This window comes from Enoplosus armatus, chromosome 2 (assembly GCF_043641665.1).
Source record: "Enoplosus armatus isolate fEnoArm2 chromosome 2, fEnoArm2.hap1, whole genome shotgun sequence".
Taxonomy (NCBI): Eukaryota; Metazoa; Chordata; class Actinopteri; order Centrarchiformes; family Enoplosidae; genus Enoplosus; species Enoplosus armatus.
In genome coordinates, this window is record NC_092181.1 from 4,133,152 (window position 1) to 4,150,526 (window position 17,375).

General features: G+C 42.7%; 3 protein-coding genes across 4 annotated transcripts in view; 1 reads left to right on the top strand and 2 right to left on the bottom strand.

The window, feature by feature from the left end:
• Positions 1–453: 453 nt before the first annotated feature.
• On the bottom strand, positions 454–1,367 carry LOC139303502 (noggin-2-like). The gene has a single exon (XM_070927348.1). It carries the CDS (start codon positions 1,365–1,367, stop codon positions 498–500), a length of 870 nt encoding a protein of 289 aa, XP_070783449.1. The 3' UTR covers positions 454–497.
• A 610-nt stretch (positions 1,368–1,977) lies between these two features.
• LOC139292278 (target of Myb1 membrane trafficking protein-like) lies at positions 1,978–10,218 on the bottom strand. The gene is made up of 15 exons (XM_070914557.1): positions 10,070–10,218; positions 7,235–7,319; positions 6,934–7,012; positions 6,527–6,676; positions 5,667–5,801; positions 5,422–5,565; positions 4,754–4,870; positions 4,364–4,497; positions 4,199–4,241; positions 3,909–4,041; positions 3,572–3,641; positions 3,009–3,084; positions 2,804–2,863; positions 2,654–2,693; positions 1,978–2,533 (listed from the first exon to the last, which is right to left on the bottom strand). The coding sequence occupies exons 1-15, from the start codon at positions 10,140–10,142 to the stop codon at positions 2,388–2,390; spliced, it is 1,485 nt and encodes a 494-aa protein (XP_070770658.1). The 5' UTR covers positions 10,143–10,218; the 3' UTR covers positions 1,978–2,387.
• Positions 10,219–13,569: 3,351 nt separating this feature from the next.
• grk4 (G protein-coupled receptor kinase 4) overlaps positions 13,570–17,375 on the top strand; it is a 38,685-nt gene continuing 34,879 nt past the window's right edge. For both annotated transcript variants that reach the window (XM_070926464.1, XM_070926463.1), the window contains exon 1: positions 13,570–13,863. In XM_070926464.1, coding sequence (XP_070782565.1) covers positions 13,812–13,863 — 52 coding nt within the window. In that variant the 5' untranslated portion in view covers positions 13,570–13,811. The remainder of the gene's footprint in view (positions 13,864–17,375) is intronic.

A 17,375-nucleotide genomic window follows, 5' to 3' on the forward strand; every position in this document is an offset into this window, starting at 1 on the left:
CTGAAAACACTGCTGAAAACACAACTCATACATGGATTTCCTACACCATATAGCACAACCCACAAGAAATATGGGACCATAGAGCTGCACCAACCAGACATTTACTTGACCTTTAGGGAGGCAAGCTTGTGACCAAATTTTTTTCATTTTTAAACCCCAGGACTATGACACACTGTCAACTCCCTGGTTGTCAATCAGAGTGTCTCTGGAAAAGAGTATTGTTGCTGAAAAAACTTTCACAGATAAATAATTTAACAATTTATCAATATATCAGGAGAAAATATTTTTATTAAATTCTGCTCAAAGACAGTAACATTAAGTGCATTCAATGACTTACTGAGTGCTTAAAAGCAGCTATAATTAGATTTGGAAAATCAGTCAACACAATTTTGATTTCATCAATAGCATCAACTCAATGGCAGTATAAAATATATATGCATGTAGAAACCCAGCTAGAGATGAGGACTGAACATTTTAGACCTCGATGACAAAAACATTCATTTACATGAACATGTACATGCTGTGACCACAGGATAAGGCACTTGCCTCCATATACACCTTTTCATGACTTCACCTGTCCCCATCTCAGTTCTGCCATCGCCTCCCTCTCCAATTTCCAAGCAGTGCCAAGCCAGAATCTCTAAGTGAGTCGTCTGAGCTCGCACACACTCCATCCCAACAGGAAAGGAGCAACTTTGCACTCCGCCTGATCTTTCGCAATCGGTCTGCCGCAGCCAGCGCGGCCAGAAAGCCGGACCCAGATCCACCCATTGGTAGCTTAATCCACAAGTGGCTGAGCGCACTAACCAGTCTCTGACTGAACTGGCAACATGAGAAGGCAGAGAGCCGAGGTCCAGGTCCGCAGCTTCCCTCTCCAGCTTCTGCCGATGGTTTGCTGCAGCCTCTCTCAGCTGTGGAGCAGCACTCAGGTTAACATTCTCTCTGGGAGGGGTGTAGTTGGGTAACTTGGCAGGCAGTGAGTGACCACGCAACAAAGGTTGACCATCACCGTGACCCCAAGAGGCTTCAGACGGCCGCTCTATGGACATCCAAAACAGGTCAAAAGAGGATCCCAGAAGACGCAGGAGGCGAGAAGGGCGGCGATGTCTGGGTTTGGGCATGTAGTGGTAGTCTTCAGCATTTGTCAGCAGGGTGTATGGGCGGATTGGCTGCGAGTAGGACAGTAGACTGGCTCTCAGCTGAAGAAATGGCGAATCCAAGCCTGTGTCCTCCTTGCCTTGAACAACACTCACATTTAGAAGCTGGGTCTGGGTTGTAATGTTAGAAGTAAATGCTGCAGATCCACACAGAAGGACAGACACAGAAATCCAGCAGAGAGAGACTCCACAGTTGAACGGTCTAGGCATTGTCTGAGGTGTGGATGGTAGAACGGAGGAGTGAGAAACTGCTCCTCTTGTCTTCCTTTTCACCCGTTCAGTTGTGGGTTCTCCTCTGGGTGCTTCAGGGACTCCGTGTACCTAACGCCAGACATCCTTGAGCTCTTAATCAATAACATACTGTAATTAGTGCCTTATCACACAAACAGCAGCATATTATTGAGTATGGCCAGAGCACACCTGAGCTCCCACTTCTTATTCAAGGCTCTGATGTTTTGGCTAACTTCAATGCAAACACACGGGACAAATCTGAGAAGCTTTAGTTTGGCTTCATGTGTTGACCACAATTTACCAGATTTACTCAAATTTTAACCCATTCCTACGTGTGCTGAATTCAAGTAAAGACAGTAATTGAGCACCACCAAGGAGACATTGGTATGAGGTAGTTCTACATGTTTCCCAGAATTCAATAATTTGACCTCGATTTGGTGGAGCTGCGTCAGCGACCTCGGACACAAGATCTTCAAAAATAACAGCTCTCTCACATAAAGACTGCACTTAGATCAGTCAGAAAGCGGGCTTCAAGGGAAAATTCCCCTCATGGCAGCTTAGATAATGACATAGCAGAAAAGGACAGATGCAACATGTTTGCAGGACAGTGTCCCATTTATTCTCATCCACACAAAATCAGTTGTCTGGGTCAAAGGCACACAATGGCGTAATATCAAATATATCTTCAACATTGTACTGAGCTGTAAACACTTGTTCGAATTGAAGTTTTTGTTTACATCAACATTATAATGACACATTTCATAAATACAGTCACATAAAGTTACATAACGATAATAAACAGCAGAATTAACTACAAAATACTGCATTTATGCAATGAGTTGATTAGGCAGCAGTTCTGTAGTGTCAGATCTTATTGTGTGTGCTTTCAGAGAAAATCTGACTTGGCACAGCATGTGACAGATTGCAGGTATATTTCAATGTGATGGTGTGTATATATTGACCTTAACATCCACCCACTTCTCTTGTTTGTCCCCAAACTCAAAGTGAAAAAAGCTGGTCATGTGATCTGTCCTGTTGCCGGGTAGATTGTGCCGGCTGTCTGGATGTGGAGGATGGCACGCTGCGGATTGCCTGGGTGCCGTGGTCTGCCTCTTTCGCCCGATCTTCCAGAAACTTATCAAAGTCTGAAGGGGAGAGTTATAGTTGGAGGACGTGTGGACACGTGAACACACAGGAAGTAAGCCTTATTATGAAACATTGTTTTTACACTAAAATGGCAGCAACCAGTAGAGAGCAAAACACACCTTCACTGGACACTCCTTCACTAACTGAAGACTGGTCTTCCTGCATTTCCAAACACAATAAAACACAAAGACATCATGTTGTACTTTATCACACATCACATTGTTTATATCTAAAAAGAAGAGTATATGGAATGACATGTTTTCTCTTACCGTATCACAAGATAACCACTTGTCAATATCGTTACGCAGAGCATTTTTCGCTGGTGGCACCTACGAGGAAAAGTAATCAAGAGAGGGATAAGGTGACTGTGTTTTAACTGTATTTACACAATTAGCACTACACTTTGTACTACTATTTCACAGGAAATTTGTTTGTTTGTTTGAAACCATTTCTCTGTTATGGTGGTATACACACCCCTCCTGTGACCTGCAACCTCGTATCCAGAGCTCCAGCAAGGCCCTCCACGGCTCCTGGGTCCTCATACCTGACACTGGGGAAGGGTTGTCATGTAAAGCTGTGATGTAATGTAGGCTATATGAAATCCAGCTTTAACAGACCATACAGAGACATAGTTGTGCGCAAGAACTGATCACTATGGATTATCAATCGTAACAGTGATGTAGAGGGACGAGCAGCTGTCCATTCTTTTAAAGATCAAACCGTGGACGTTGCAATTATGCAAATCATACACTGTAACTATTAGGCAAAGGGGTGCCCCAGACTGGCTGTCTTTTACTTCTTATTGAGAAAGGACCTTTTCGTTTGTGATGCAGTTGCAAAATCCAAATTGCCAACTGATATATGTAATGTTAATCGAGTTACAGCTTGCCCTAAGGCTACTACGGCAGGCTACAGTCACGACAAGAGATGAAGCATTTTCATCACTTATAGCCAGTACTGCACGACACAACGCATGTAGTGACAGCATGTATCATGATATGATGTGTGTCTCTCTGTCACCAGTTAGCACCACTAACCTTTTCCTCTGCTCAGCCAGGGAGCTGCTTCTCGTTTGGGCAAACATGTCAAACTCCTCCTCCTCCTCCTCTGCAAGACAGAGGGTTAACTTATGAAGTCACAACTGAATGAAAAGCAACTTCTTCCATCTTGGTATCTAAATTCATGTAGCACCACATATTTAATAATAAAGCCACAATCATGAATAAAATACTATATTTTTGTCCCAAAATGTCATTATTTGTTATTTATGGAAAGAGCAAGACTTTAGTTTCAAGAACATTATACGTATGGATTACATATGGATTTGGTGTTGCAGTGCACATACGAAGCAGAAGTTATACAAAGTCTACTCACTGTGGTTGGGCGATTGTCGTTGATTGGCCCAGGTGCTGACTGCTGGTTGGCTGGTTGCGGCGATGACAGCAGGTTGGCTGAGAGTTGAAGGCTCAGGGCTGAGGTCGATGAGGCTCGGGCTTGTGGCAGAGCTCTGCTAGAATGAGGACACAACAGAGTGGCACCTCGTGTCTGAGTGTATTCTTATAGCAGAAATGAAGAGGAAAAGCCTTTACACCCCACAGTTTTCTGACGCATACAGTACTGCATTAATTATTTCAAACAAAAGAGAGAGTCAAGATCTTTCTTACCGTTTGAGTAATTGTAATCTGTGCCTTGTTCAGTCTGTCAAACCTAAAACACAACAACAATACAATGAGTAATGAAATTAGCCTCAAGTAAGAAACACACCACTCTTAAAAACTAACATTTTCTCATAAATATAATCCAAAACACAAAGCTGGGCTGCAGCACACCTCTCATAGCGGATGAAGGCGTTGTTGAGGTCATCGTTGACCACGAGCAGCTCCTCAATAAATCCTTCGTCCAGCAGCTGGGGGATGAGCTCCACCACTCGAGTCTGCATGCTCTTACACACTGAGTACAGCTGCTGCTTGGACAGAGGAGGAGAGAGGGATTATATTATATAATAATCAAATGTAATTTACTTCTCTGTTGTGCCCAATTTTCTTCATCCAGCTTCATCTACTTTTACACCAATCACTGGTTTCCTACATTTCCCAGAATTCTTTGACATCAACAACATGATAGTGATGATACATTTCCCTACTTTTCACTCGCCAAGTACGACCAGAAAAGACTGCTGTGGACAATTCTGACACACACACACACACACACACACACACCTGTAGCAGCTCTGTGTCATCTTGCTGGGTGTGTCCAGGTATTAACTCATTCAGCATTTCTGACATCACAGTGAGATTTCCCTTCACCAGTGCCAGCTCACTTCGCAGCTTCTGTTCCTGGAGAAGAAATAATTGTTTGAAATTTTTAGTTTTTGAAGTTTATTTTATTGTCATTTTGTTGCTGACTGCTAATGTTAGAGTGAAGTGAAGGTGACATGGACCAATATGAGCAGCCACAGCTACATAGAAACAGCCTGTGACTCCTGCAATACAGTTATATTTTAGTAATTAGCAGGAACAAGTGGAACTAATAACATTAACGATGCCACTGCTCCAGCAATTAACAATGTTATTAGTTACACCTGTACTTTGCAAGTCAAAATGTCACCTCTGACCAGGGTCTGTTCAACTTCAGTTTCACTCCACATTTTTACCCCGGTCATGTGTGCCCTGAAATGGCTCACTGCCCAGTTTGGGAACCACAGACCTGATTAAAGTTACTGATAGGTGTAATTAGGATTTTTGACACTGAAAATCAAAAGGTTCTTTAATGTTAAAGTGAAAACAAATTGATCTTGAGTCTATAAATATCACTAATAATAAATAATACAAGTCTATAACAGTCTCTATGTAGTCACTGACTAACAGGTGTCCTTAGGCAGTGGTACCTGTTCTCCAGAGAGGGAGGCTGGGCCCTCACTGGGCTGGACTGGTGGTGAAGTATTCGGAGTGGGAACACTGGAAGGTGCTTGTGACTGATGTGAGGGAGCGACGACAGGGGTCGTCTCAGGAGTCCCGTTTTCCGGGATACTCTGCAAGATGAAGGCAGCAGGGAAATTTGTCAGAGTGGTACAGAGATATCTATACATGCATTTGATCTGGTGTGTTATTTTCACTTTGCAGACAGTCTCACCCTATTTGGCGTGTGGATGGGGGACAGAGCATCCAGGTCTGTCATGGGGAACTCCAGACCACGTCTCCTCAAGTCGTCATATACATATACCACCCCCGCCAGGGAGGGAGAGCTACGAAACGCATCAGCCCACGACTGAGGGTGGGAGGGAGAACATATGACGAAATACAATGTGAATCAGTGTTCAATAACACAGTGCACAAGCCAAAACAAAGATTACATGTGAAAAGAACAAGAAGACAAGAACAGCAACAGAAAAGGTCCTTCAGCATTTACAGGCCTGACTCTATCTAATGTTATCAATTCTGCTAGTCTGCGGTTACACCAAACTGGCTATGACCATGCAGCATAGGAATGTTTGAAGATATTTAAATCACAAAGAACACTAAAGATAACAGTACTGAACGGGTCTGTAGTCCAACTTAAGTAAACTTTAAAAGCAGTGGGATGTCACCACACCACTGAAATCTCTCACAATACAGGTGAAGACACTGTCAGACCACTTAAAGCAAGCAAAATCAGTACAGACTAGAGCTGAAATGATCAACGGAAAATTGATCTACAACCATTTCAATCATCAATTCATTGTTTCAGTTGATTTTTTAAAATCATCGGTTCCAGACTCTCAAATGTGAATATTTTCCTCCTCTTCTATGGTGCTAAATTGAATATATTTGGATTTAGGACTGTTGGTCAGGCAAAACAAGCAATTTGAAAGTTTTGGTAAATGTCAAGTGGATTTTTCTGCTATTTTCTGGCATTCTATAGATATGATTAATCGATTAAAATAACCAGCAGATTAATCGATAATGGAAACTTTAGTTTCTATCATACTGCGCTCTGTAGGAGCAAGCGCATACCTGTACGAGGCTGAGCACCCTGTCATGGAGGGCAGTGGGGGGGTTGTATTTGGGCAGAATGGAACGGACCAAAACTCCCTCAACAAACTCCCTCGATGCCACCAGAACGTGGAAGCGATGGCCGCAGTTCTTCACACAGGCTTCAAGAACCTGTGTGAGACCAGTGATATAGTCCACAAAATAAAAAAAAAAGTAAATGTAATTCACTCTGTGATTCAAGTTGCTCCAAAATAAAGCTTTTTCTCAAGAAGTCAATGTTGATTTAGCCGCTTGCGTAAGCATTACACACTGAAACCATCCCCTCTAGGCCACCGGCCAATCAGGGCAAGGGTCACACCCTGCATTCCTCAACTCATGAAAGACTGAATAAAACTTTTACATGCAGTGACCCACAGATGATTACTCACAGTGAGAGCCAACATGATCTCTCTGAAGTTCTTGTTTCCTACGATTCTCTTTTTAATAGCTTTGACTGCATCTCTTGGCCTGGGAAGAATAAAAACACATTTGCACCAGATGATCAGATTGTTTGTCCATCTTGGTATTTAAAATGTGAAAAAAAGTAAGTAAGTGACAGTAAAAATTATACAAAAATAAAACATGGAGACCTACATACAGTGTACTAATTAGTCAGAGAGGGGGGGCAATATGCACCAGATGGGGACAGTTTGTGGTTTCTCAATGAAATCATGTTACTTATGACCCTACCCCTCATCCGTCTCGTTGATGATGTCACATATCTCCATGTTGAGCCCCCAGTCCTCTGACTGCAGAGAGCCGCTGGTCGCTCGCTCTGTCAAAAGAGAGGCAGTCAGGTGAAGTTACAGCCACGCCGTAATACTGAGATGGAATAGATAAATGTTGCAGTAACCAGAAGACTTTCTTGTGATATCACAATATCTGCAACATAATGGGAAGTCACGCTGGTCATTTCTAGCTGGTCTTTTCAGACAAAAATGGGTAGCATGATTCACATTTATAAAACACCACAAGAAAAGACAAAAATGTAAAGGCAATAAATAAGGCATGTTGCCCACACGTGGATACATTCATATAGGAAAGGCGATCACCACATGATCATTTCTGGGTCAGCCTTTAAACGGTAGGTTTTAAAGGTTGACTGTTTTCTTTGTATCCATGGATCTAAAGAGGAAAGTCTACACTGTACACAGTGTTGATACTTGAGGTTTCACTCCTGGCAATTTGACTTCAAACTATTAGTGTTGCAACAGGCTGTAAACACAACATGAACATATTATCACCTTATAACTTGTTGTGGTTAAGGTGTTAGTAACGGTTGACACATCCAGCAGACACAGAGCAATATCATTATTCATGTCGAGTTGTGTTTCTGGCCATCTGACAAATGTAAGTCTAATAATCTTGGCTCTGGTTTGGTCTTGGCAAACTCCTGAGAGAAATATCTGTCTCTTTAGCTGCTAAATGCTCCACTCTGTTCTCAAGCTAGACGCTAACTTTGTCTGTCTGCCGTTTGGTGCTGAGCAGGTGCTGTACAGTCAGTTTTTAGAGCTTTTTTGCTGAAAATAGCTGCCTGCTGTGGCCGATACTACACTATGAGCACTAAGAGTGTACCAAAATGGTAAAGTGGGCCGTAAAAAGACAAAACAATGAGCTGAAAGATGATAGAACACCACATAGAGCTGAGTGGTACCACAGAGTCTGATGATAATTCTCTGTGGGTTTATCACTCCAAGAGACACCTTTTATATTACACACAGTCATTTGATCCATTGAGATTTGATCCATTATCCATTATCCATAGACTTAAAGCAGGCTGTTAAAAATGTGCCGCAAGCAGGGAAGCTTGTGGCTGACCCCTCCCACCCTGGACACAAACTGTTTCACAAACACCCTCCAGGACTAAAACCTCACACCATAAGAGCACTTTCTTTCCGTCTGCAGCTGGCCTCATCAACAAGGCCAGGGACCCCTACACTCCCATAGACACTACAAGTTACATTAACGTACAGTCTCCGCACCTGTCTGTCTATATTACACACATCATTTGGACAAGTATCTCTGCACATTACATATTCCTTATTGAATTATATTATATATAAATTTTTGCTGATTCCTCGGTAAATATTGTGCACATTCCTGCACCATCCGTAGAGCTCTTTAATTCTCTTAAAACTCTTTAATCATTTTTATAACATTTCTTTTCATTTTATTGTCCATTTTTTCTATTCATATTTCTTGACTTTTGTAGTACTTGTTTCTTTTTTATTTTCTCTTACCATGTTTATTGTTGTGCCCCATAATACCAAAGCAAGTTCCTCGTATGTGAAAACTTACTTGGCAATAAATGCAATTCTGATTCTGATTTAACAATCAAATCTGCTTCTTGAGGACTGTGAGGATGCGGTTGGATGGGATTTGCCTGAAAATGGCCTCTCTCCTGCAGCATAAGCAAACAAACCCACAGCTGTCATCAAATAATGATTCTGATTGGTTGGTGGAAATACCTGCCATCACTTTAATCCAACAAGGCCTCACTCCCTTTAAACGAGCGAGAAAAGCTCAAGGCAAAAATACTGAAATCTCTCATGTGAAGTAAGTGGTATCCACCAAATAACATTGTTTTTATAGGAACTCATTGTATATAGTAATAAGCTGAGAAAATGGGTTTCCAGCTGAAATGTGTATTTCCCTCCAAACTATTTAGCAATCAAAGGCAGCTTTCTTTGCACTGCACCCCTCACGGGCTCCTCATAAGTCTCTAAATCTCCTTCATTCCTTTCCACCAAAACCCCCCAACACTCCTCCAACCCCCCCCTCCTCCTCCTCCTTCCCTAGCTCCCTCCACTTCATGTGACTGTCAGCTGCTTCTGTTCGCCTCAGAGATAGCTGAAGCCTCTCTGACATTTATGTGTGAGAAAGTGAGAGGGTGAGATAAGAGGAAGGAAGGCTTGAGACGGGTGTGGAACATTTTCTCACTACTCATGACTGTCGTGATTACACATCTTTCCAGGCATCAACAGCTGGCATCAGGCCTTTTGTGGATGTGCTGGCCTTTCAGTGGTCTGGCAAAAAGAAGCAACCTGCCGCCATTGTGAGGAAACCCTGCCGCCTTAAAAAGTTGTGTAAAATGACATACGCTTGTTGAAGAGGGTCAGTAACACTTACAGCATAAGGTGTGAAACTGTAGCCCGAAAAACGCATCAGTGATTGAGGAAGTGAGGGGAACCATCCAGTGCCTCCTTAATTCGCCAAATTAGTTGTCGCTTAACTTGCAGCAACCAATCGCACGGAAGATTGAGGAGAATAAGTCCCGCCTCTGCCGCGTCATTACCCCTAAATACCTTTTACGTTTCTGTCAAGTTTGGAGTTAATTATTAAACATTTTAGAATATGAAAAGCAAGATTAAACGCGGTGTTGAGTTGTTTTGCGTCCAGGGCAGCTTGGTCAGAAAATGCTGAAACATGTTACTGATTATTTCAATTAAATAATGTCAAATTGAATCCAGCGGCGAACAATTCCTACTGTATATAACGTTAGTTTCAAAGGCGGCTGCGACTTACCGATTCTTTGACCGACGGGCGTTGAAAAGGGGTTTCCTATGAGAAACTCCATTTTCTCCCCGAGTGAAAACATCCTCGAAAATGACTCTTCTGTATTGAAATAATTTGGCAGCTACTGAGCTCAAAACTGCGTTGTTTCCTTTAGCTTAGAGAGTCTGCCGCTGCCTCAGAAGCGCACGGGCTCGCTGAGTGGTCACGTGAAAACACACACAGAGGCAGGAAACAGCAGACATCAACACAGAGGCAGACAGCCGCGTGTTTAATCACATGTCCAACAATACCGTTTGAAAACCTGCTGATAATCAAAGAGAGACACCTCAGTGTTTCAGCTGCTGGCCGCAGTCTATTAAACAATAAACTCTCAGAGGTTTTTTTCAGGTAAGTCCTCAAAAGTGAGTTCAAGTAGGCAGCAATACCACAATAAAAACATTTACTTCAAAGTAAAAGTCCAGCATTCACAATCGGCACTGCACCTGTACAAAACCGGCTACAGTTTGGTATTTTAGTCTGTAAGTTTTACATTTAAAATCTTTATCTGAAAATCAACTAGTAACTATAACTGTCAGATAAATGTAGTGGAGTACAATAGTACAATTACAATATTTCCCTCTTAAAGTAGTCTAGGTAAGTAAGTAAAAAGTAAAAGGCCTACCTCAAAATTGTCCTTAAGCATCAGAATCAGAATCAGAAATACTTTATTGATCCCCGGGGGGAAATTGTACAGTACTGGTGCTCCCATTCAAGAGAAGAAAGTAGCATCAATTTAGAAATAAAAGTATGTACAAAATATAAAAATAAGAAATGGAAAATAAAAATATACACCATACTTGTACAAATGTAGGCTACTTATACATTCTGACACTGGTTATTGGATTATTACTACTGACATATTAATATGCAAGAAGCATTTTAATGTTGAGGCGGAGTAAAGTAAGTGAAGTACAAGTACCTCAAAATTGTACTTAAATATATGTACTTAGTTACATTCCACCTCTGCAACCATTCATACTGTTTCAAATTGAAGCATCGTCCTAAATGTGCTTGTGAATGACTCTAACCCTTGATTTAAACGTTTACACAAAACAGGACCAACTACCATCCATCTTTTGTTCCTTTCATCCCCATCTCAAACTGTATAGGGTTCAGAGGAACATGTACTGAACTTTTATAATTCTGTACAGTGTTACTTTACTACAAAATTATTCTCTAAATGTGGTTCCTCGGGACAAAAATGTTATGAAATGGTGTGTTGTGGTCTCTGTCAGTGGATCCTTGGCATGAACAAGTTCAGGAACCTCTGGTTTAATGAGGCAGGCCAGCAACATTTGGAAATGATAGTGATGAATATTGAAAGGTAGTGGAAAATATGACTCAATTAGGCATTTGCCTTTATGATCAAAGAACCTCCCAGAGTATTAGAACATGGTGGACCTGATGTAGGCCATGAACATGTCACATTGTTTGTAAATATTACCAATTTTCGTCTCTTACTCAAATTGAGTTCCTTTGTGAATTTGAGAAGAATATGCTCGCTCGCCCAAGATCATTGTGGTAAAAATGTGAATTTCACATGTATTTCCATTTAAGATGATAGGACAAATTTATCATATCTCTCTCTCTCTCTCTACATATATATATATATATATATATATATATATATATATATATATATATATAAGGTTAGGGTTGTATATATATATATATATATATATATATATATATATATATATATATATATATATATACTGTATATATTGTCATTGTTATCTACTTGTGTATGTAAGGAAAAAAGGCACTCTGTGACGTCCCTTTGTATTTATGCATTATCACCACCAGGTGGCAGCATTGAATCTACAGTCTATGGCCCATCTGAGGTACTATCTGTCTGGTATTGTGTTTTTTGGTTGTTCCAGATAAACAACAACCCCACAATGACAACGAAGAAACCATGATCTGACAGACCGGACAATGTACTATTGAAATGGTGAAATAATTACAATCAAGTTGATATACAGTGTCTTTCTCTGGGAATCCCCTCGGATGTGATCCTGACTGAGGAGTTATAGTATGAGTAACGGTACCTACTTGTCTAAGTTGAATCCATACCTTGTGCCTCTGATGGGGAAAATACCTTTAATAGAAAATAACAATAGATTGAGGCATCATAATACTTCCTCAGATCCTTACCTTTGATATCTCGGCCTCTATGGCTCTCAATTGAATTGCTAACCTGAGATCAGGTCTCCTCCCTAAACCCATGTAATAATCACTAATAATATCAGTGGATACTGCGGTTGTTTCTGTCCCCAAACCAGTATCCTGTTTCTCTGGGAAATAATAACGGTGATAACGTCTAAAGGGTGGTGTGAGAACAAACTAATTGTTAATGTCTGAGCGCACACACACACACACACACACACACACACACACACACACACACACACACACCAGTTCACAAAAAACTCTTTGTCATTTTTCTATTTAATTCCTTGCTTCTTTTTATTTGTACACATGTCCAACAGCAAAACATGGAAAGAGATAGAGCATGTTTTGATTGACAGATTCTGTGTTAAGGAAATCAGTGAGGGTGTGAAGATGAAAGATGGTGACCTTTGACCTTTGAATTCCCTGCTCCACAGATACCCTCAGGCCTCCCTGTAATGCCTTTATGACCCTAAATGAAAGGTTGACTGTTATTTACTCTTTAGCCTCAATTATCACCTTTCTAAACATTTTCAAAACCTTAAAGTTACAACTTCCACATCATCTTCAGCGGCACACAGCTTCTCTCCTCTCTTTCTGCAGGCACACGGCTCTTCTCAAAACATTGTGGGTCCAGATTAGAGAGCCCAGAGGCATGCTGGGCCGTGAGGAGGAGAAAACCAGTATCTTATCTCTTTTCTCCAGGCTGTACGACCCGGCATAATAAACAACTTAAAACCCTCACACCATTGTTCACACAATACGAGGTCTGTATCGGGCCTCAGTGGCCAATGGCATTCATGTGTCCTAACAATACATTAGCCAGCAGCACATGAAACAACTGTGTGCAACAGGAAACCACGGAGAGGAAAAAGTTGTCTGTTCATTCATGTTTGGATAAGGCGCACTTTTAGAATGATTATTCAAAGGAAACATCTCTCTTTTCTAGATGTTTCCAGTAGGCTCTCCCTCATGTGGTTGAGGAGAATATTATGCCTGGGGGAAACTTGTAGAAAACCACACACATAAGCACGTTTTAATCCAAAACTGCCGCGCAATAAATGGCAAAACCATCCGCAATTTCAGGAGACTAAGCCGAGGAAATTGCATGCACGTACAGTATGTATGAATGCGACTTGTGTGCGAATGTGTGTGCGGCTGCACTGGTTGTAAATTGATCCCTCCTACTCTCGCTGGTTCGTTTGTGCAGAGGAGGGGCGAGGAGGAGGAGGAGGAGGAGGAAGAAGAGGAGGAGGAGGAGGAGGAGGAGGGAACCGAAGCAGGAAGGAAGGCAGGCAGAGAATGCTAACAAGCCCCCGTCGTAATCATACAGCTCCGTAGGTAGGGTTTGATAATAAAAAAAGCCCGTCTTGCAATGGAGAGGAACGACGACCACTATTAAACACCTACTATGCGCCAGTGCCGCGTTCGCCCTGTGCGAGTGCAGCAGCCTCACCGTCGTCGGCACGTTTGATCCGAAAAACCGTCTTTTTCCGCTGAGTGAAATGTATCGCGACTGCTCGAGACTCACATTCTGACAATGGAGATTGAAAATATCGTGGCCAACACGGTTCTCCTGAAGGCGAGGGAAGGTAAGCACCGCTGAACGGCTTAAAGAAGACATTTAAATGTGTGTGTGTGTGTGTGTGTGTCCCCCCACCTCAACGTCATGGCCACGGACGAGCCTGAGCTTTCGGTTGTCCTCCGTGGGATTTATGCTTTCTCAGTCTCCATCCCTGCGCAGCGCTTTGTCTCCGGGGAAAACGCCGAGCATATTCCGTTTAAATCAGCTGTTTGGACACTAACAACACACACATTTCACCGGGGCAGGTTAACGTAAGGCCCAGCAGCAGGCTGGGGATGAACAACGCAGGGAGTGTTTGCAGCATCGCGCTTTTAGATGGCAGCGTTGCTGTTAACGGAGGCTGCCGAGCAAAATTTTTTTTTCACACAAGCACCAGTGGTTTTGTGGATATTTACATTTTACGGTGACATAACGCATATTTAATGGTGTTCACGTTACATGGTATTGAGCGTGGACCGAGATATAGCTGCGCAGTGGGGCTCCGTGCCTCAGCACAGCCTCTTCTTACCTGTCATCGTAGGTTTCGCTGTGTTTTAAAGCCCAATTAGGAACGTAAAGCGAACGTGTGGTATTATTTGACGCAGAAATATGCCACTGCATTGCCGTTTGGCTGTTGATTAGGAGCTACTGGGAGGAAGGAATCGTATCATAGTTAGTGGAGGTTTGCGATGCAGTGGGAGACTGGAAGGAGGGCCACCGTGTACCCCGGCGGCCCAGGCGCCATAGCCCCGGGTGTGCACGCTGCTCAGTGGGCCGGTGATCCCGCTGCAGCTCACCTGGAGGTGGGAAAGAGGCGAGTGTCCATCTGCTTTCCAGGAGATGGCAGAGCTTTGTGCCCTGAGTGGGCGCAGGGTGGGTGTACAACACTGTATCAGCTGCCAGAGGAGGGTAAAAAGGTGTTATTACTGCTCAACGATTTCCACTTGTGTCCCCCCCCCCCCCCCCCCCGCCTCTTCCAATCGGATTGGACAGCAGCAGAAAGGGTCTATGGCCTCGGAGGATGTTGTGCAAGTTGATCCATTTCATTCGACAGCAAAGTCGCTCACAGTGCGTTCATGGCTCGGGGGGTCGCGGTTCAGTGTGCAGAGGCCTTCCCCGCTTGTGGTTTGCATTATATTCGGACTGCGTTTCAGTTCGAGAGCAAACGCCAACACTGCTGTGAAATGGATTATTCACAGCAGCAGTGAATCCATTTCATAGCAGCAGCTGCTCCTCACGAGGCACCGGGCTTTTCCTTCACCTGCCGTCAAATGGTGCTTGGCATTGCCGTGAGTAGTTCCCCCGTGAGGTTATTGCACACCGATCGGATGTACAGGCTCAGTACCCGTCGGTGTCCTCACTCTTATATCAACATAGGCTCCAAAAAGGCCCTCGGTGATAGCTGACCATGCAGAGAGTGGAGGGAGCCTGGTGTGTCTCAGTATGTGGCCCAGGCTCACCATAATAATATACACTATATATAAAACTCTGCTTCAGTGGTCTTGTTTGATAGTTCAGTGTTAATTTGAGTCGTTTATCAAGTTGAAAAACCAACCAGTTATTTGTTGTCATAGTGATGTCAACTTGACATCATCATTTTTAATGGAAACAATGTAATCAACAGATATTTCAATAAAGAATACAGTCAGTTCTTGCAGTCTTGATAAGGATTTTTGATATTGTAGGTATAGTGTGGACACTCCTCTGCCACCTCAAACAATGTCGAGTATACAGTTAGTGTTGTTTTGTTTTTTTCTATTTCTCCCTGCTATACCATTCACTGTGTTAATTAGCACTCGGATTAAAACAGCTAATGGCTCCCAATTCATCCCTTTAAGGTGCACAGGAGACTAATTTGATTTTAATTAGCCTTTCCAGAGGTGGGTGTTTGCAGCTGTCAAAGTGTTTCATGTCACAGTGACAGTTGTCAACTGCTGGCAGTGTCACAAGCTGTGGAGCGAAACCCCGCCTTTTAAACACACCAATCCAGACAGGATTCAGAGGTCAGCATCCTTTTCTTTTCTTTTTTTTTTTCATAAATTCAAGAGTCTCTTTGGTCACCTTCCTGCTACATGGCATCAAAGCCTCTGCACACAGCAGAAGGGTGCAGGGAGGCTGTCTGCCAGCTGCATGAGCCTGGGTCCAAGCCGCTGAGTCAGCACGAGTTTGCCCTGCCGATGTGTCCTTGAGCAAGACATTCAATCAGTAGTTGTGCAAGTCTCTGGCCTCGCTGTGGAGACGGGAAATGACAAAACAATTTCCCAGCACACTAATGAGTATGCGTGATGCGTAAACGATCTTAGGTTTTGTTGGCCTGCTGATATGGAGCGTTCTCCATCCCAGAGTTAACTCTTGAATAATAAGGTCATCCTACACGTCTGTTAATGCCTAGAAAACCTTTGAGTCTGGTCACAAGATGCTCGTAACTTTTTAAGTCAGCTTTTACACACCTGTTGATGTGAAACTGGGTGGCCAGAGTGAGAAGTGTTATGACAGGGTGTGTCCAGTCTGCCACAGTTGAAATGACACGTCAAGGGAAGTGGTTTGGTGCTGTAGAGATGACACTGCTCCCACCACTCCCCGCCCCGGCCTCTGTGAAAAAGTATACATACATTTGGTACAAAATGTGGTAAGGAAATCCACCACATTTACAGTATTTAGATTTTTCCCTTTGGATTCCGGCTGCTCAGACGGCAAGAGGTGACAGTTTGCATGAGGTGACAGTCTTCTACAGTCAGAGGAAGTTATTGCTGTAGCTCCCCTGAGAATGTATTATAACATTTTGAAAATGGTGTTTGTGAGAATACCAAGAAAATCACTTTTGGCATAGACGCAGCCCACAGTTTATGTGGATGTAAAAGCTTAGCCAAACATTGTGGAGTTATTTTCAACGCAGCAGTATGAATCCACATGGTCTCACACGGTATAACACCAGTAATTGAATGTCCTTCTCACATTAAGCAGTGCCCATATTCAATATTTACCTACAAGTTGTAGAATCAGACAGACATATTGGGTCTGTGTTGGCGGCTAAAATTGTTCGATCACAGACAGTATTGGTGCATGTAGTGGCTGATATTCACAGAAAACGTGTAGCACATAATGCAGTTAAAAGCACTTGAGATCATTTAGAAACAGTGTTATCATAGTTTGTCCCGCAGACTCCACTGTTTACAATACTTTGCAGCACCTGAGTTGGCAGAGCACCCTATCACAGCGGAGCAGATGGTGGTGTGAAGTCTGTTGAGAAAAATGATGTTTACTCTTCAGCTGTAAAATATCCTGCCTCCATTACATGTGTTTGTCAGGGCTCTGTAATAACCACATTGGAGGGTGCTTTCAATCAATTTCACATGAAAAGATGGTTTATATAAAACGGGAAACAACTGTTGATACAAACTGATATGTTTCTTGTAGCTGAATATACAGTTGTATCTGAATTGGGAAGCAAGCTGTGCTGAAGGACCACTGGAGAATTTATATGACACACATTTTCCTCTTTCGAACCTGAAAAGTCAACGAATGCTAACCCTTAACCCC